The 18,654-nt window shown below is 28.7% G+C and overlaps 3 protein-coding genes and 1 long non-coding RNA gene across 6 annotated transcripts; 3 read left to right on the forward strand and 1 right to left on the reverse strand.

Annotated features, from left to right (window-relative positions):
• Positions 1-1,241: 1,241 nt before the first annotated feature.
• LOC113554594 lies at positions 1,242-7,223 on the forward strand. Its single transcript, XR_003405285.1, has 3 exons — positions 1,242-1,412; positions 1,685-1,936; positions 6,977-7,223. It is a non-coding gene; the product is annotated as an uncharacterized LOC113554594 (long non-coding RNA).
• Positions 7,224-8,575: 1,352 nt separating this feature from the next.
• LOC113551404 (nucleoporin Nup43) lies at positions 8,576-11,232 on the reverse strand. The gene is made up of 7 exons (XM_026953633.1): positions 10,942-11,232; positions 10,760-10,873; positions 10,361-10,494; positions 10,019-10,140; positions 9,746-9,891; positions 9,426-9,684; positions 8,576-8,857 (listed from the first exon to the last, which is right to left on the reverse strand). The coding sequence occupies exons 1-7, from the start codon at positions 11,065-11,067 to the stop codon at positions 8,679-8,681; spliced, it is 1,080 nt and encodes a 359-aa protein (XP_026809434.1). The 5' UTR covers positions 11,068-11,232; the 3' UTR covers positions 8,576-8,678.
• An 81-nt stretch (positions 11,233-11,313) lies between these two features.
• On the forward strand, positions 11,314-14,829 carry LOC113551403 (guanine nucleotide-binding protein-like 3 homolog). Of its 2 annotated transcripts, XM_026953631.1 has the most exons (9): positions 11,314-11,433; positions 11,556-11,599; positions 11,686-11,727; positions 11,877-12,106; positions 12,176-12,557; positions 12,685-12,772; positions 12,941-13,118; positions 13,997-14,139; positions 14,216-14,829. In XM_026953631.1, exons 2-9 carry the CDS (start codon positions 11,581-11,583, stop codon positions 14,634-14,636), a joined length of 1,503 nt encoding a protein of 500 aa, XP_026809432.1. In that variant the 5' UTR covers positions 11,314-11,433; positions 11,556-11,580; the 3' UTR covers positions 14,637-14,829. The 2 variants fall into 2 exon arrangements, with proteins under 2 accessions (XP_026809432.1, XP_026809433.1); XM_026953632.1 differs by lacking the exon at positions 11,314-11,433 and having other exon boundaries at positions 11,440-11,599.
• A 1,083-nt stretch (positions 14,830-15,912) lies between these two features.
• On the forward strand, positions 15,913-18,654 carry LOC113553061 (F-box/WD repeat-containing protein 9-like). Of its 2 annotated transcripts, none has more exons than XM_026956189.1 (8): positions 15,913-16,293; positions 16,741-16,912; positions 16,990-17,129; positions 17,192-17,424; positions 17,500-17,755; positions 17,823-17,936; positions 17,998-18,177; positions 18,249-18,654. In XM_026956189.1, the coding sequence occupies exons 1-8, from the start codon at positions 16,219-16,221 to the stop codon at positions 18,318-18,320; spliced, it is 1,242 nt and encodes a 413-aa protein (XP_026811990.1). In that variant the 5' UTR covers positions 15,913-16,218; the 3' UTR covers positions 18,321-18,654. The 2 variants fall into 2 exon arrangements, with proteins under 2 accessions (XP_026811990.1, XP_026811989.1); XM_026956188.1 differs by having other exon boundaries at positions 17,820-17,936; positions 18,249-18,651.

Here is an 18,654-nt window from a genome sequence, read left to right on the forward strand (position 1 = left end):
TCTTAGCCTTAAATTTGATAAATAATAATAGATAAATTTACTCTAATATTAAAACTAACAACACAAAATGTGATGACAGAAACAACACATACGGGTATAACGTCCTCTTAAGTATAGAGTTATTATCAAAAATAACTTTTATTGATATTTATAAAAAAAAAAAAAACTAAGAAAATTGATAATTTCTCATATCTATAACTAATAGTTTTTTTGAAAATTTTATTTTAAATATAAAATGTTAATTTAAACATTTCATGAAAATTTAAAGTGTCTCTATTCGTTTTTGAGTAGCACTAAAAAACAAAATCGATTTTGTCAGTTATTGGAATTATATACAATTTCAATTTTCCTTAATTTTTTGTTTGTTTTTTCTGACTATACCTAAGTATAAGTTCTGTGGATTTTTAAATCTTACCTCTTCAAAGTACAAGCTAGATCCAATTTTCTACACAAAACCATCCCTATTTTTGAAAATTAAACCATATCGTGTACACAAGTACACACACAAAAAAACATCCTTGTAAAATTAATACATTCATTGCCCCGCTCAAAATTTAAAAAAAATAAAATGTTCAAGATATTGACATAATTTTATATTCAGAGTTTTTCGTTAAATATTTTGACGTTCAATTTTTTTTCAGAAGGTTTGTAATGCCATTTTTACGTCTTTAGTGAATTTATCTAAATTTTTTTTATTTTCCGTATTTCTCTGGTTTTGTCAAATACGTCTGACATCGTGTTTGCTTTGAACTAAGGAACATATATGTTGAGATAAAATGCTGATGTTAGGTATGTCTGTGATTGTATAGACAAATCACATGTGATTTTTACTGGTATGTGGTTAGAATTGAGCCTTGCAAGTGTTTCGTGATTGCATAGGTTCCAAACGGAATTGATTTTGTTAATAATACGTCTAAGATATATGGTCGTTTATTGATATCCGTAGGAAAGTGAATAGGATCTTTTGGTTCTCCACTTAGGTTTTTGACACGACTGCCCCAATTACCGCGTCAAGTGTAGTGGCGTGGAGATTAGGATGTAGGTCAGAATATTATACTATAGCAATGTTGCCACGCTTTGCAAAATGAAATAACGTACAATTAGGGTTAAATATCTCGTATTTTTAGCAAAATTCTCGTACAATAATTTTTATCGTAACCACGATTACTGATGATTAAATAGTAGAATTAGATAAACTTTGTAACTGTATAACCTTATTTTTTTCCTTTAACCATTAACATTACACACGGACTAAGATAGACTATATTATAGTCTGTAACATTACATTACTATATTAGGTTGTTCATTGCTATTAAAATACAAAATTAAAGTTGTAACATTTTCTTTTACTTTAACTCAAAAACCAAAATTCAAATACATACTTTCAAATATTTTAGTAAAGAAACATTATCGTAAGTAAATACATTCAAAACAATTTTAATAACTTTACTGTTTACTCGTCTATGTTAGATATTAGTAAAAATATCCAATAGGTGGATCATCATTAGTATCAGTACTTGATGGTAACAATGTGGAATGTGTCATTCTACTAAAAATAGCTTTGGTTGGTTTAAAATCAACACAAGTTTTTTTTAAACAACTGTTTAAATAACCAATAAAAACTTGTGTCATTCGTGTCGTTCTGACAGTCTGATGAATGTCTATGGCTGCACATCAATTTCAGATTGGCCCACTACATTTTGGCGCAGTCATTTTCGGAATTCTTTCTACAGAATTACCCGTGTTGAAAATTTTTCAAAATTATTCAAGGGATTCAAGGCGGAAATTCATCACTGAATCGCGGATTGAAGAAGACAACTGCAGAATGTGAACTCCGTCGACTACAAGGAAGATTCGTAACGCATAGTGAACAACCCGCAACAATTCAACAACAATAAATTACAATGGAAGCAACAACTTATCAAGCCGTCGTAGTGTGAGTAATAATTTTTAATGTAAAGTATTTTATTAACTGCATTAACTAGCTCTAGTCCGTCTCCTTTGGAATAAAAATTCCATCGTAAATTATTTAATTATGAAAGTGTATATTATATAAGTATAATCTTCATAAAATATAATAAATAAAATAATAAAATAAATTAACAAATTGAAAATAATTAAATAAATATAATTTTTAAATAAAATAAAAAATTCTTTTGGAAACAGTTAAATAAAAACAATTAAATACTTAATAAATAATAAATAAACGTTAACTTGCATTACCCAGGTAAAACAATTTTTTATTTTCCATATTATCTATATTTTCTATTTATTTATATATATTTTTAAAATTTGAATTGTAGTTCACACAGCTGTTGTGGTTATCCAATATGAGTTTGAACTTGTATATTTGTGGTTTTGTTATGAGTATTATTAGTTATTGTATGAATACTGTTTATTCTGGTGAATGCCATTTTCCAAATCCATATCTGATGGTAATTATATATATATACTATATGAACATTCTATAGTTAAATATCGTCCCTTTTTGAAATTTGGAATTGTCTATAATGATTACAACGCTTTTAGTTCATTGGATATATATGCACTGGCTAATATCGGTTATTGGCGTAGTAAGACGGTTGGTGACATCCTTAATATTTTTGAGGATGCAGAAGAGGCTGATAATACCTTTATATCTATATGCTCTTGTACTACACCTATCGCAGACCGACAGATATTGTTGTTCGGCTGGAGAATGTTCGGTTGACTGTTTATTTTGTAATGGCACATGTATAGGGTCTAGTGATTATAATGCTGGATTTTATTGTAATACCAACGATATGATAGATAAGTTGGTGACATATTATTTACAATTTAAATAATGTAACACATGCCAGTCTTCATATAACTAAGGAACTAAGTTACCGAGTGGTACTAAATTACCGGGAGGAACAAAATGTCCAAATACTCCTGAGTTACCGGATAGACGTAAGCAACCGCCTAGAAAATGTAAGAAGAAATGTTATAATGAAGATAAATCTGAATCTGCTGATACTAGTACGAAAAACCGCCTTCAGTACCCATGTAAATTGCAAGATAATAAAATCACTGATAGATCACAAAGAACTGGGTGCCTTCGGTGGTGTACGCCAAAAGTGTGTAAATGTGTTTACGAGAAGCAGTATTTATTATACTACTCATACAATGATAGGTATCGGTGTGTGAGCTCTACATAAACACAAAACACACCCGAATTATCTCGCGACTAGTACCAACAAAACGCTAGGAAAGCGGAGTTTGAAAGACAACACAAAAAGAGTGAGATAGGTCTAAAAAATCCAGTTTGCCGAAAATACGTTGCGTCCCCGATATAAAATTTGCGATTAGTAACATACTTATTACATCCTTTTACATTATTTGTGAATAATGTATTTCTATCGAACGAAATGAGTGTAGTTGTTGCATATTATTTTAGCGCAAATTGTGTGGAAAAGGGATATTGATACTGGGATGCAATTCGTTTACTCTGAGTAAGTAGTAATACAGTATAAGAATATTATTTTTTCAAGTCTTCAAAATTTACAAAAATTGAATGGAAATAAATTTTACTTATTTAGTATTAGGTATATAAGATATAATATTATTAAAAAAAAAAAAAAAAATTTATTTAAATACCAATATTTAAAAACACTTATAATTTAAGAATATAACAATATAAGTGAATAAATGTATAACCTAAGTAATGTTTGTATAATGAAATATTTAATACCTATTATATACTGATACATTAATATTATTTTCCATAATTTATTATAATATTGTAAACAATATTAACATAGTTATTACGTACCAAAAATTGATATCATATAATATCATATAATATTCTAACATTAGTTACCAATACCAATATATCGCGGAAAAAAATAATTGGATATTCATGTGAAGTAACGCCAATGAGCGATTCTCGGAAGATACGTCACAGAAGTCAAGACCAAAAAACAATGCGTTAGTCTTTTACATGGTAGATTAAACATAATATCATTTTTAATACTTAAAATAAGTATTAAATAATAGGTACTAAATTATGACTTAATCTCATATTATAACAGTATATTATATGAAATAACCTAATTCTATATCATTTTTCTAGAATTATATGTTTGGAAAAAAGTGTGTAAAAAAAAAATTCTAAAAGTAAGAATTAATCCAATTTTATACTTTCTGAACACATTATTGATTTTAAATAATGAAATCAAAGGACAATTAATAGTTTTTTTTATTATCATTTTATATAAGTACGCTATACAGGTTGTATTCATCTAAGCATGATCACATCATTACTTATGTTACATATAATATTTTGATGACATGCTATCATCGATTGAGATGAATCTATACGATTTTATACAAATTAATATGAATGTATATTATATACTATAGTCACTCGACTATTAGAGATAATGGACGCCTTTTAAAAAAATATTATAATAAATGTATGTCACCTAATTATATCTGTCCCCCATACACATTGATATTATTAATTATAATAGTTGCCAGTAACAATATATTATATGATATTAACTATAAAATATTATAATATAATCATTATCTAATAAAACGAAATTAATATTATAATTTTGACGCGGACCCGGGAAAACGACATTTGAATCCAAATGTCATATTCCCACAGGGCCGGCTCTTACCAACCACCAGTCCACGGTAAGACGGCGCCAGCGACCCGGCCGACAACGGCATAGGAGCGCTGGAACGGTACCGGAAACCGGAAACCGGCACCGAACGGCCGATCGTCAGTCCCTTTTCTTTTCGCGCAACGAGCTATACACACTCGCCGACACGTTCCGACAACATCTATCAAGCCACTATACCGTAGCTTAACACACCACGCGTGTCTTCGGCACGATCATTGTCCATATTCTTATTCTATTTGTTTTGCATATTCGTGCGCGTTTTCAGTTCTTTTGTTTAGGGTTTGTTCTCGAGGACAGAATCAAACCCAATCACGGTCTTCGTCAACCGACCGCTAGTCTTTGCGACGTCCGTCACCTCTCATACGTGTGCGTCCCGTCTATTTTTATTTGTAAATTTTTTTTTTTTTTTGTTACCTACGTTATTACATGTTCCACGTAACGCGGGGAAACCGCGAGTGAACCGAAAAAGTGTTTTTTTTATTTCTTTTGTGTTTTTTCTTCGTGTCACCTACACCGGCAGCGACACGCGGATTGCCAGGCCCAACGCACCCGTGTCGATTTCACTTTATAGTAACCGCTGTATAATATAATCATGTTACTCGACCGATTTATAATTACAGTGCCTTAGCAGATATCCAATTTAATATATGTTATACATTTTTAGTATATTTGATGTTTGAATAATAACTTAACGTCTTTACTTTCTATAACACGGCGTTCTAGATAGATTATTTAATTACACTTTTGCATTGAACATTTCTAAGTATTCCGTTAAAATATTAAACTATTTATTATTTATTAGAGAAAAGAAACTTAGTATTCCATAATATAAATATAACAAGCTCATAATTCAACTCATTCGGTTATGTATTTTTAAATAATTTTTATTAGATTTGTTAAATACGTATTCTGAGTATTATAATACTTTTTACATATTAATCGCTATTCTAATGAAACTAAACAATTGAACACAAAAATTTTACTACATATTGTTCAACATCAAAATATGAAATTAATTATCAAGTACAATAATAATAAACACAAATTTATTAGTTGTAAAATGAAAAATTTGTTGCAAAAGATCAGTCTTACAAAACTAGTGTAAATTAAGTATATAATGCTTATCTATCATCTCTTTGATAATGTCTTATTAGATTTAATTTAAACGAAAAATTGTTGGAAATTAACTGTTAAAAGTTTGTATACTAGAGTAAATATTTATACCAACTACACATAAAATATATTATTTTTAATTTTTAATTTAAGTATCATACTATTGGGCTAAAATATTATATCACTTGTTTAAAAAGTATTCAAGTATATTTGTTATAAATATAATGTGATACTTAGTTACATCTGTAAAAATTACTTTTGTATCGTCTGTATTTAAATTCTTGGTTCTGTTACTTCAGTTAAATAATAAAAATCATAATTTGAATACATTAAGCTTGCACCAATGTCAACGGTAGGAACTCTTTGTTCTGAAATAAAAAGGTATTTTATTCAAAAGACAACAGTTAACCATACGGTAATTTACCAATTGCGCCTAAAAATACCATTTTATATACAAATTGCGCTCTATAAATTTTAGGGTCGATAGCCCAATTGCGCTCAAAACATTTTACACTACCTAAGGAAAATGTATTAGTTAGTTATAATTACTATATAATAAATGAAAACACTAACCGAATTTTTGTGAGTATTTATAATACATAATATAATATGATATAAATAAATCATTTTTAAAAAAAATTTAAGTTACAAGTTACATTTATTTACAATGATAATAGGACACTGATTTTTTTGCAAATTTTATTAATAATATTATCAATAATACAGAATACAATGTTATGAAATGTTACGTTTTCTATAGTTTATACGAGTGCGACGCGCCACTTACGTGCAGCCAATGCCCTATTATATATATTATTAAAGTGCGCCACAACAAACAGGTTAGGGTTCCGAGCCCTAGTTATAATATATATTCCCACATAGCATGCAAACTTTTATTGAACCATTAATTAATGTTGAAATTATAATGTTCATAGTTGTATAAACGTTAAGTTTAGATTGATATACAATCAATTTAATGTTAAATAAACTTTAATCATTAACTTTATCGGACTGATTTTATGAATCTAAACCATCCAGGGCGTCACCCAGACGCATACAAAAAAATTCATTCAAATCGGTCCAACCGTTTAGGAAGAGTTCAGTGACATACACACGTACAGTAGAATTATATATATATATATATAAATTCAATATTGTAAAAAAATCATTGTAATTTTATTGTATGTTTAATATTTAATGTGTCAATACAGGGTCCGGCAAAAAACCTCTGTGATTACGTTCTTTGGGGATATTTAAAGGCACAGTGTACGATCATCGCCCTGCATCCCTACAAGCACTGAAGGAACCAATCACCAGGCATTGGCCTCCAACTAGCAAAGACACGAAGAGTTATGGAAAACTATCGGGAAAGGCTTCATGAATGTGTGCACACCACTGAACACCACTTAACCAATGTAATGTTTAAAAGAAAAAATCCGTGATTGGATAAATAATTAAAAATAGCATAATATTTATTAGTAAAAGATAAAAGAATTTTTTTTATTTCTTTGTTTGTTTATTTGCAACTACCTCTTGAAATATGGGAGGTTTTTTTGCCGGACCCTGTATAAAAAAAGTTAGTTTAGGTACATAATACTACATAATAAACATATTATGTATTATTATTTTATCTACAGATAAAATTGAATAATTGTTATTGACCGATAAAAACCATATGCTCAATTATTTTTACCCATTATAGGTATATAGTAAAAATATTTTAATTTATTGCGTGCCCTCAAAATCTTTTCGTGTACCACCTCGGGCAAGCGTGCCATGGATTTGCTATCCCCGCAGTATACCCTCAACTCTGTTCAAATTAAGAAACACAGTGAGCGGCTGATTGATGTGTAGACGCAAGGCTAGGTAGTGAATTACTCAAGAGACATATAAATAAAGGTGAATCAGTGGAAGATAACAAACAGATTTAGAATAAGCCCCGGATAACCCTGGCGACCAGACCATCAACTATGATTTATGACTTGAATAAAGTATAAATATTTTTAAAAAGTCCAATTGTTTATTTAAATTATGATAATGTGCATAAGTTTTTTTTTATCTCCATAAAAATAATTTTGAATAAAAAACAAAACAACTAAAATCATTAAATTCTTCATTTAAAATGTCATTATTTTATTTAAATTTAAATTTAAATGTCTATAAAAAAATTATTTACCTATCTATTTTTAGACTTATGAAGAACCTCGTGTTGAATTTTTAACATGAATGAAAACAGTATTTTGATTTTTTTTTTTCGATCCCCTCCTTAAACTATATACTAGATTCACTTTTCTACCAGAAAACATATTTAAGTTTAAATTCAAACAAACATGTTACTGTAAAAGTTTTTCCAGGCACAAATAAAACACATAATTTTGAAATCAATTTACTCATCACTCAGGATCTCCAATTATTAAATAATGAATACTATGAAAACTTACTAACTTAAAAATATTTTAAGGAAGCTTGAAGCACTTATGTAATAAATTATATTTCTTAACATCTCAACAATAAGTAACTTAACTTAACTAGTTGCCAATATCAAAGAATTCAATTTTTTGTTGATGTAATTTAAAATAACATTTGAACAGAAAATAATTAGAAAGGTTAAAAAAGTAAATTAAATTGTTTTAGATACATATCCATAAATTAAAGTTACTTTCATAACTTTTAGTGTTATAGACATCAATCTCAAATCTCAATATATTTCAAAATGTTTATAGTAGAGGTTTATTTTTATACAAATATAATAATTAAAGGAAAAAATTTAACTGTTTGAATATTCCTAAAAATAACCAACATTTTATGAAAAATTGTTTAATTTGTTTTAATTAACATATTTAAATTTAAATAAACTAATAAGTATTTTTTTTTTTTTTACAAATAATGTGTTTTGTTAAATTGTGTTTAAATTTAAATTTTAAGGTTACGTTGAAAGTAAACTGCTTCATTGTCAGCACCACAAATAAGTTGTTGTTTTTGTATATCCAATGAGTTTATTGGCATATAAATTGGTTGTATTACATCATTGATTGACAATCGTGTTTTTACCTTGTCCGTATTTACCCAAAAATTTGAATATTCCATATCTCCTAAAACATAAATTAATTATATTATTATCAAAATTACAAAACTACCATCATTCATCAATGCTATAATTCTTATCATAGGCTAGTAACTAGATTTTTTTTATATGAATAAACAAATGTCTTTTTTACATGATTGTTACTCAGTTAGTCCTATTTTGTACATCAAGTATGTCAAGGATCAATATGAATAGATTTGCAAGCCTGGATTAAGACCTTTGGGGACTCAGGGACCAATACAAGAATGTGGGCCCCGGGAACGTCGCCCACCCTTATCCAAACTTGTAGATTTGTGCCTAACATGATAGGACTGCTCTATACAATTTTGAAGATTTGTACTTTCTACGCTCTTTTTTCAATCTGCCAGCATATTTACAAAATATAAAAGGTTAACCTGTTTTAATTTTAACATAATTAATCAATAAAAACTCAAGACATTATACTTCAATGTCATGATTGAGAGTCAGCATAATTTTATTTAGATCATATAAAAAATAATATTATAAAATTGCTTTTTATTATGTAGAATGTTTTAATTGTCCCATTAACTTTAATATTCATATACAATATATACCTGGGTCAATACGACACATATAAGATTTTTTAGAGCTCCATTGTAATAATCTTCCTCCAAATGAACATGTAAACAAATGGTCTGGTTCTAAAGGATGGAATGCTATTTCAGTAAGTGAGGATGCATCACCACTGCTCATAGTTGTTAATAAGCTGTTGGTTCTCATGTCCCAAACACCAATATCTCCTTCTTCAGAACCAGTGAAAATGAAATGCTTTTGACTAGGATGTTGAGCAACACATGTAATTGGCACTTGAGTCTAAAATCCATTTGTATAAAATATTTTTAGCAAAATATGACATGATTAATATTAATATTACCTGAGTGAAATTATTGATGTTATCTGTTATTTTACTTTTAGCAACTCGTAAATCCCAAAGTTTCATCTGGCTTAATGAATTACAGCAAAGAACTTCAGTATCAGTTAAGAAACAAATGCACGTTAAAGGTGAGCTACTTATGCCTTCTAGATAATCAAACATCCATATTATACGTAAATATTTATCGAAAATTAAAATTTTCAAATCATTGAAAAAACATATAACAATTTATATCAACACGTTTAATACATACAATACAAGATATTAACTTACCTAAAACTTGATGAATTTGTTTAGTGTTTAATGATATGACATTAAGTTTACAGTCATCACCAATGGTCGCTAATGTATAATTACATACAGCAAGATCCTTACAAGAACATCTCTGTCCTTTACTGTAAATAATAATATATTTAATCCAATTCTTACTAGCAAAGTAAATTCAATCATATTATTAATTCATAACTATATATATTCTAGTTAAAATTATTTATTTGGAAATGACAATTTTTCAATCAAATTTTATTGTTTAATCAATATAATTTAATAGAATATGCAATAAATTATCCAAAATAATTATCCAAATATCAAAGTAAAATAAAATTATAATATTACCCAAATGAATGTAAATCTTCACAAGCCATAACTGTTTCAAGATGAATATTAGAATCTTCATTCTCATCAATGATACGATATACTTTAACTGCTCCGTTGTCAGTACTAACAGCCACAAATTTGTTATCTAAAAACTAGAAACAATAATAAATAATATTTAATTATTATAATATCAATAATTATGAACAAGTAATCAATAAATTATTAAATTTGTTAATGTCATTATATCACATAAATAGTAAAAGAAAATTATAGTGCTCATCTACGATATGTGTGAGATTGATGGAATAAGAATATTTCATCTTTATTCTATCGAAACACTTGACTAGTCTACACTTTGCCAATCATCATCATTACTGATTGTTTTTAACAAGAATAATACTAATACATTATGCATACTTTAATTTGTGTAACATTTCCGTTTTGCTGTACAGAATCTAAAAGTTTTGGAGGGAAATCTTTGGTAGAGTTTTCGTTTTCTGAAGTCAGTCCCCACAATTCTAATACATTGTCCTATAACATGAAAAATATAAATGAAACGCTCATGTGTAATAATTTATACACCAATCTATTAATCTCACCTCTTCGTTGTCCCACGAACCAGTAACAAACATTGTCGATGCCATCAGGTCATTTGGCTTCCATCTCACCTTATTCACTTTCCTACCGATAAATTCTGCAAAAACGCCCATGTTACTCATCGTCATAGTCCAATACACTTAGTTCAGGTTTCTTGGTCTATATGGATATTAAAAAAAGCTCTTTGAAATAATACAATACGGCTTAATGGCTATACACTATACAAAACGTTTTAGTTTTAGTTTTTGAATATATCGAGATTTGAGATCCAATAAATTGCGCCCGCACTAAATGAAGTTATCGTCGTAACATTGAATAATGAGTGATAAGATAATACTACGACGAATAAAGTATCAAGATAACAGCTAAAAAATGTTATCTACAACGTGGTTTTTTTCATAGACATAATTTGAAAATAATAAATAACTATCTATTATTTAAGTATTTTGTGGGTTTTCTCATTATCCTGAATCTTCGTTATAATCATCTATAAGGTATTATTGTGATTTGTGTTATTTTCTTACATAAAATATTGATCCTTGTCAATTATGAGAAATTTTAATCATAAGTAAACGTTCGTGTGTGACCACATTAATTGTACATTTATTTTCTATAGAACCAATTTATATCCTGGCTGAAATATGGGTATTGAAAAAGCTAGTATGTATATTTTCTTTATTATCTTTATTCACATTGTTCAATTTATCTATATTGATTTAAATATAAATTATTTATTTATAATTTAGATAAATCAAAAAATCGAAGAGCATTTCTGAAATGGAAAAAAGGTTAGTCACTTCTTTTTAAAATTACTAAAATTGTAATAAGTTCATGACTTATTGTGTTATGTATAATAGTGTATTACTGTTATGCATGTACATATTATTTTTAAAAATAATTAAATAATTGTATGTTTTATATTATATATCAATTTTAGGAAAAAAGTTAGAATCAATACGAACAGCAAACGTTCAAAAAGCTTCTGCACCCAAAAAACCTGAAAAAAAACCTGAACCACTTCCTTTATCCCAAACTTTGGCTGAATTTGTTAAAAAAACCGAATCAATGCAAGCGGGATTTGTTGAAGTTGAAGATGTAGAAGAAGAGTCAGGTTATAAAAATGTTGTGAAATTGGATAATAAAACCTTTAAAGATGAATTCAGAAAAGTATTGTATTTTACTTCAAATAATATTTTATATTTTAACAATAATTAAATTAAGTTATCAACTTTTTAGGTAGTTAGTGCTGCTGATGTTGTTTTAGAGGTAGTTGATGCACGTGATCCATTAGGCACTAGATGTAAACGAGTGATTGAATCAGCACAAGACTTGGGAAAAAAACTTGTTGTGGTATTAAATAAAACTGACTTGGTCCCAGCCGAAATAGTTCGTGATTGGCTGTCCTATTTCAGAGGACAATTAGGAACCCCAGCAGTACCATTTAAAGCTAGTACTCAACAAGCAGGTTCACGAATTGGTCATAGAAAAATGAATAAGTGTAAAAAAGATACAGAAAAAGCTGTTAGCTTGTGTGTTGGTGCAGAATTAGTTATGACACTTTTAGCCAATTACTGTCGTAGTGAAAAAATGAAAACATCTATTGTTGTAGGTGTTGTAGGTAACTAAAATTTCCAAACAACAAATTCATAGTAAATTATAATTACAACTTTTAATCTTCATACTATATATTAATTTTTGTTTAAACTTTGTGACATCATGATATTAAAGATAAAAATTTGTTTTAGGTATGCCTAATGTTGGTAAAAGTAGTTTGATTAATAGTTTGAAAAGGTCCAGAGCATGTCAAGTTGGGGCTGTCCCGGGTGTAACCAAGTATTATAATTTGATTTTAATTTTACTTTACCTAACCTATAAAATAATAAATAATTATTAATGATTAGTATAAAATAAGATATTGCTTATAGAATTAAATATGTATATAAATATAACTGATTGTTTAAATTTTTGATTAAACTGACAGATTTAAAAATTCAATTTTAGGAACATGCAGGAAATTCAATTGGATAAACATATTAAATTATTGGATTGTCCTGGTGTAGTCTTAGATAAAACATCTACTACCAATAGTGTAGGATTGAAAAATGTTGTAAGTTCTGGAAATATTGAAGATCCTATTGCATGTGCTGCAACAATTGTTGGACGTGTAACTAAAGACCAGGTACATAATTTATAACTATATAAATCAGTCGTAGTATATTACTTAATTACTAACTAAAGATATTTTATAACTTATGAACATTTATTGGTTATTTTATCTACTTCTCAATTCTAAGAAAACAAATTTTTACTATTATTGATTTTGATAAGTTATAAATCGTTTTTTTATAATTTAAGGTGTGCCTTAAAAATTTTATATCAAGAAAAAATTTTGAATTTTCCATCAGAAAAACTTAAAATTAGCTTGATGTACTGTAAATCTATTTTAAAATTTAAAATAATATATAGCACCAGTGATCTACAACCTCTTTAAACTCTTGGGCCACATTCAAAATTAAGAAAGTTTCATAGGCTATGTTGTGTTAAATATTCAATTGAATTGTCATTTTAGAGCAGGCTATATGCCGGTGGTTTCTAACCGCTGTATTATCACCCATTATAAATGTTTTTTTTAGAATCATTAATATTTCTGATTAATTAAAAAAAAATAAAATAATTATCAATGCACAAAACAATAAAGCATATAATATTTTAAGCAAAACTTATAAAAATATTTTTTTTTACTTGTAAAAAATTTTAACGAAATTAAAACCAAATAATGTTGTCACTGTGACAACTTTTCTTATGTTACTACCCAACACTACATGTAAAGTATATTTTTCATTTGTCTGTGTATACATTTTAGAAACATTAAGTGTAACAAATTATGAAGTTTATTTATTAAAAAAAATAAAGATATCTGATGAAGTCTGATGAATAGTTAAAAATACATTAAATAAATGTATTGTACATGATTGTAGTTTGACGAGTTTAATTTCATTCGCTTTTATTATTTTATTATATACCATAGTTAAAAAAATAAATTTTGTTTTTGAATAGATGCAAAAGTTATATGGAATTGGACAATATGATTCATGTGAACACTTTTTATATTTAAAAGCTAGACGATTTGGAAACATTGGTCGAGGTGGAATTCCTGATATATTCACATCAGCCCGCAGCTTGGTTGAAGATTGGAATCGGTATGTGTTAGAATGTTTTACTATTATACTTATAATTTGTTTTTTAATAAATTTTATGATAATTATTTTGTTTTAGAGGAAAAATAAGGTATCATACCCTTCCGCCAGAAAATGAAACAGTCCACTTAAGTGCACAAATTGTTACTAATGTAACAGATGTATTTAATTTGGATAATGTGCAACGAATAGAAACAGAATTCATGGAAGAACTTGCTAAAATTCAACCTGAATTAACTGGTGAAGGAGTGAAAACAGATACGATGGATGTAGATGGTAAATCAATGGTAGTAGTTGATGATGGCGTACAGGCTAAAAAATCAGGAAAATTACGATGGAGAAAAAAGAAAAAATCTGAGCCTAATGAAATGAAAATTGATTTACAACCAGGTGTTTTAAAACTGAAAAAATTACAAAAGGCTAATGCTAAAAAACAACGAAAGACAGCATCTAGATTGATTAAATGTGAACAATTATTAGATAATATTGATTTACTGTAGGATATGAATATTATCTTATTTCCTTGTATTTAATATAAAAAGAATATAAGCTCGAATCACAAGCATAACTAATTTATAATAATAAAATGTTTTATTATGATCTAAACACTTGTAAGTTGTAATGCATTGTCAAGTCAGAATATTTGTTTTCTATTATTTAATTACCACATTAAAAGGTTTATTTTAGATCATACTGTTTTGTTTTGTAATGTAATGATATGTTATATATTATTATTTATTAAACACAGGGACGGGACCTACCATTTTTTTGCTCCAAGGCATTACTACACTATTATATTATATAAATAAAAGTAGAAATATACTGAAAAATTGTGACACCCCCGAAAGATGTTGCGCTCTAGGCACGTGCCTAGGATGCCTATGCGTAAAGCGTAAATCCGCCCCTGATTATACATAAAACCGATGGCATAAATATTAAATGAGGAACCTAAATTTAATTATTTCATGGTATATTAAATTTATCTGTGTTTACAAAATAAAATATATCTTGTATGAAAATAGTTCTAACATTGATTGTGTAAAATCAAAACTAAATCACGAATACATAGTAGAGTATCATATTATAGATTCAGGAAATACCAAGGGCACGTGGTGGCTAAGAAATATTTATCAGTCATAATAATTATAAATTATAATCATGAAAATACAATTAAAAAAAAAAAAAAACAATGATGCTCGAACAAAGACGTGATGCAGTTGTTTTCGTTATTGAATGTGAATAAAGGTATATGATTATAACTGGTTTAGTGACTATTTCCATATTTGTTGTATAATAAATTGTTTTTCAACCACCGCAGATTAATGTATAATACAATCTATTACATTATCACGAGTCTGTGATTATGCCACTACCATCGATTATAGAATACAGTGGATAGACTATTATTCTGTTCGTGACAAAAAAAGGTTTTTTCTTCGATACACGTTCAGTATTATGTACCTGTTATAGTGATATTTAATGTTATTCTGTCGTTTCCAATTATAAAACAATAAACAGTTCCAGCTTGTGGGTCGATGTGTATTTATATCTGAATCCTACTAGTGACATTTTTGATTTTTTGTTTGTTTGGGTTTAATAAATCCCTTAAAACAACTTTGGATAATACAACAAACACGGGATAGATTAACATCCTATACAAAATATGTCTATTCTGTGGTGCAAACTTCAAACTTTTCAGTTACATTGTTATCAGCTTATCAAGTTTTAGTCAGCAGTAATCACTACTCACTAGATAGTAGATAATCAGTTATTCACTCGGTCAATGGTCAGTAGTACTCGGAAAGTCGAAACACTGTCTGCCTGTGTTCATCCATCCAAACTCTCAGTCAGTCACGGGTCATAAATATTGACGGTTGACCAATGTCCAAATAAATGTTAATGGACGACTTACACGAACAATTTCCTTTCGAGGTCGACGTGAATAGATTTCTGCGGATCATCAGCCCGCCGTAACGCCAAACACCGTACTCGAGTTACCGTTTTACCTTACTTCCCGATCTCACGAAGTATCCCACCTGTCCTTTGCAAGGCCCGTCTGTACCTGCCACGTACCGATCTGAAATGAGTTCGCTCGAGAGCAGCTCCGCTGCGTCCGGGACGCCGTCTACGATTTCGTTGGATTCGCTTCCCATCGAGGTAAACGGGCCGTGGACGTCATTTTTGAAAGGCGCCTCTCAGTTCGGGGCGGACTATTTTTTTTTATGTAGATGCTCGAATTTAGAAAATTTAACGACTCGAGTGTCTACTTTATTGGGTGTTTACATAATTATATATTTTTACATGTGTGGGAGGGACATTGATTGAAATGTGCTGGGGTTTCAGTTAGACCATAGTTTTATAATTATATTCAGATAGGTACCCAACAGTGTCTCATTAGAAACTTCCTAGAGCGGTGTAATAATGGCACCCTCTTGATCCACTTTTACCTCTTGTTGTATACAATTGGTTTATTAATTAAATAATATATCTATAGCTCCCCGACTCTCGAGGGCTTTGCACTGTAAGTCTGTAAAAAACTAGTCCATTAGCTTTACAAAGTGCTATAAATTATTATTTCTCTCACTTTGATATTTTTACCCCTAGGTATTCTTAATGATTTGTGAACGCATTGATGCTGACACACTAGTTAGGTCATTGATGTACGTCAATAAACAATTCTATAACATAATCAGTGACAATTACTTGTGGAAGAAAAGAGCCATGCATAAATTTAATGATTGCAATGTGGCATTCATGTTGACAAGCGCTTACAACGGTGAGGCTAGGCGGCCGTCAATGTGCATTGGTGTAGAAAATACATTTTGGTATTTCTTGTTTGTTTCCATTTCACAGAAAACACATTTAATTGGAAGCAATTTGCTTGGCACACAGAATTGGAAGAAAGTTGTTGGAGCGAATATGAGACAAAAACTACAACCACTGTTTTTAGTGGAGCTCATTTTTCCGAAGTGGATGCTGTTATAATGGCCAAAGTAAATGTTTTGAGATGACAAAACCATTACAAATGTATATAATTTATTAACAATATTTTCAGGACGGTAATCATTGTATTTCTGCATCGAGAGATCGTTCTATATGCTTATGGAACACCACAATAGGTACAATCAACAACCCTGTGGTGCACAAAATAGATAGTCATTTAGGGTGGGTATGGGATTTAGGAATTTATGATGATCATCATTTTTTATCATGTTCTTGGGATTCAAAAGTCAAACTATGGAATACCGACAACTTCACACAAATTTCACAACCAATACAAACATTCAGGTAATTGCAATTTAAAAATACATTTGTAGTTGTCTAAGAACAATATAATCATAAATACTATTGTTTTTTGTGTAGTACTGATGCAGCTGTGTTGTCAATAACGAGCAAAGAAAATTTTGTTGCTGCTGGACTTTATAGTCCTAAAATTATTGCATTTGATCCTCGTGAACCTGAAAAACGACTATTTGAACTACTAAATTCTCATACACGTAGTATTATTGACTTATGCTTAATAGAAGATTATTATTTAATATCGTTGAGTGAAGACAAAACCGTATCTGTTTGGGATTTGCGTACAAATAATGCTGTCAAATCTATGTGCCTCTCTAAAGTAAAAGACACTCATAATTTTAAAAATTTTACTACAATTATTATTATTTTTGACATTTATGCAGCAGGGCAGTAGATTTCCAATGTGTGCTTCCTACTATGACAATACACTATTTATTGGCGATAATCGAGATTGTATGTACTGGTTGGATTGTTCAAATGGGTTGTTTAATGTACTTGAGGTAGGTGTTAAAGTTTTAATTTTTAAGTATTATTTAATAACCATATGGGTTTCTTCTTCAGACTGTAAAACTTGTAAAGCCCATAAATGACTCTCGAAATTACAAGCTCAATTGTATTAAATGTACTAATTATGGCAGTATTATAACTGGTGGTAATGAAGGAATTGTTTACATTTTAACTCCGACAAACCCACCAAAAGTTATAGCTAAAATTGTTGATTCTGGTTCAGAAATAACTTCAGTAAGTAGATCTTTAAACTATAATATTAGATCATACTTTTTTTTATACTTAAGTATGTATTTAATTTTCAGATTGATTATCAAAATGATACTTTAGTTGCTGGATATGTCAGTAGTGATGTTCAAGTATGGAAAAAAAAATAGTTATGTCTGTGATATTCAAATAAAATTCACTGCCCTAAATTCTCAATTGTAATACATATTTGTTAATAATAATGTTTTTATATAAATAATTTGATGATACAGAGCAATGTTTAAAATACTATATTTTACAAATATGTCTTTTACATAATCTACTTGAACACTCAATCTGTCTTCATTTCTTAAATACCAGTTAAAAGACAGTTCTTTTTTATCTTATTTTTTTTTTTAACCATTTTTATATTATATGTTTAACTTAATAACTTATAAGTAAAATGTTTTAACTTATAATCGACTATTAATAAAAATCTACCTGACCTTCTATTATTTTAACTAG

Source organism: Rhopalosiphum maidis, chromosome 2 (genome assembly GCF_003676215.2).
Source record: "Rhopalosiphum maidis isolate BTI-1 chromosome 2, ASM367621v3, whole genome shotgun sequence".
Classification (NCBI taxonomy): Eukaryota; Metazoa; Arthropoda; class Insecta; order Hemiptera; family Aphididae; genus Rhopalosiphum; species Rhopalosiphum maidis.

Bases quoted from the DNA above. Each gene is read 5' to 3' on its own strand.
- LOC113551404 (XM_026953633.1), bottom strand. From the start codon at position 11,067: ATGACGATGAGTAACATGGGCGTTTTTGCAGAATTTATCGGTAGGAAA. The intron at 9,892-10,018 runs GTAAGTTAATAT...TTGATTATCTAG, and splicing joins ACAAATTCATCAAGTTTTAG to AAGGCATAAGTAGCTCACCT. The intron at 9,685-9,745 runs GTAATATTAATA...AATGGATTTTAG, and splicing joins ACATCAATAATTTCACTCAG to ACTCAAGTGCCAATTACATG.
- LOC113551403 (XM_026953631.1), top strand. The intron at 12,107-12,175 runs GTATTGTATTTT...TCAACTTTTTAG, and splicing joins TTAAAGATGAATTCAGAAAA to GTAGTTAGTGCTGCTGATGT. The intron at 12,773-12,940 runs GTATTATAATTT...ATTCAATTTTAG, and splicing joins GCTGTCCCGGGTGTAACCAA to GAACATGCAGGAAATTCAAT.
- LOC113553061 (XM_026956188.1), top strand. From the start codon at position 16,219: ATGAGTTCGCTCGAGAGCAGCTCCGCTGCGTCCGGGACGCCGTCTACG. The intron at 17,425-17,499 runs GTAATTGCAATT...TTTTTTGTGTAG, and splicing joins CAACCAATACAAACATTCAG to TACTGATGCAGCTGTGTTGT. The intron at 17,756-17,819 runs GTAAAAGACACT...ACATTTATGCAG, and splicing joins AATCTATGTGCCTCTCTAAA to CAGGGCAGTAGATTTCCAAT.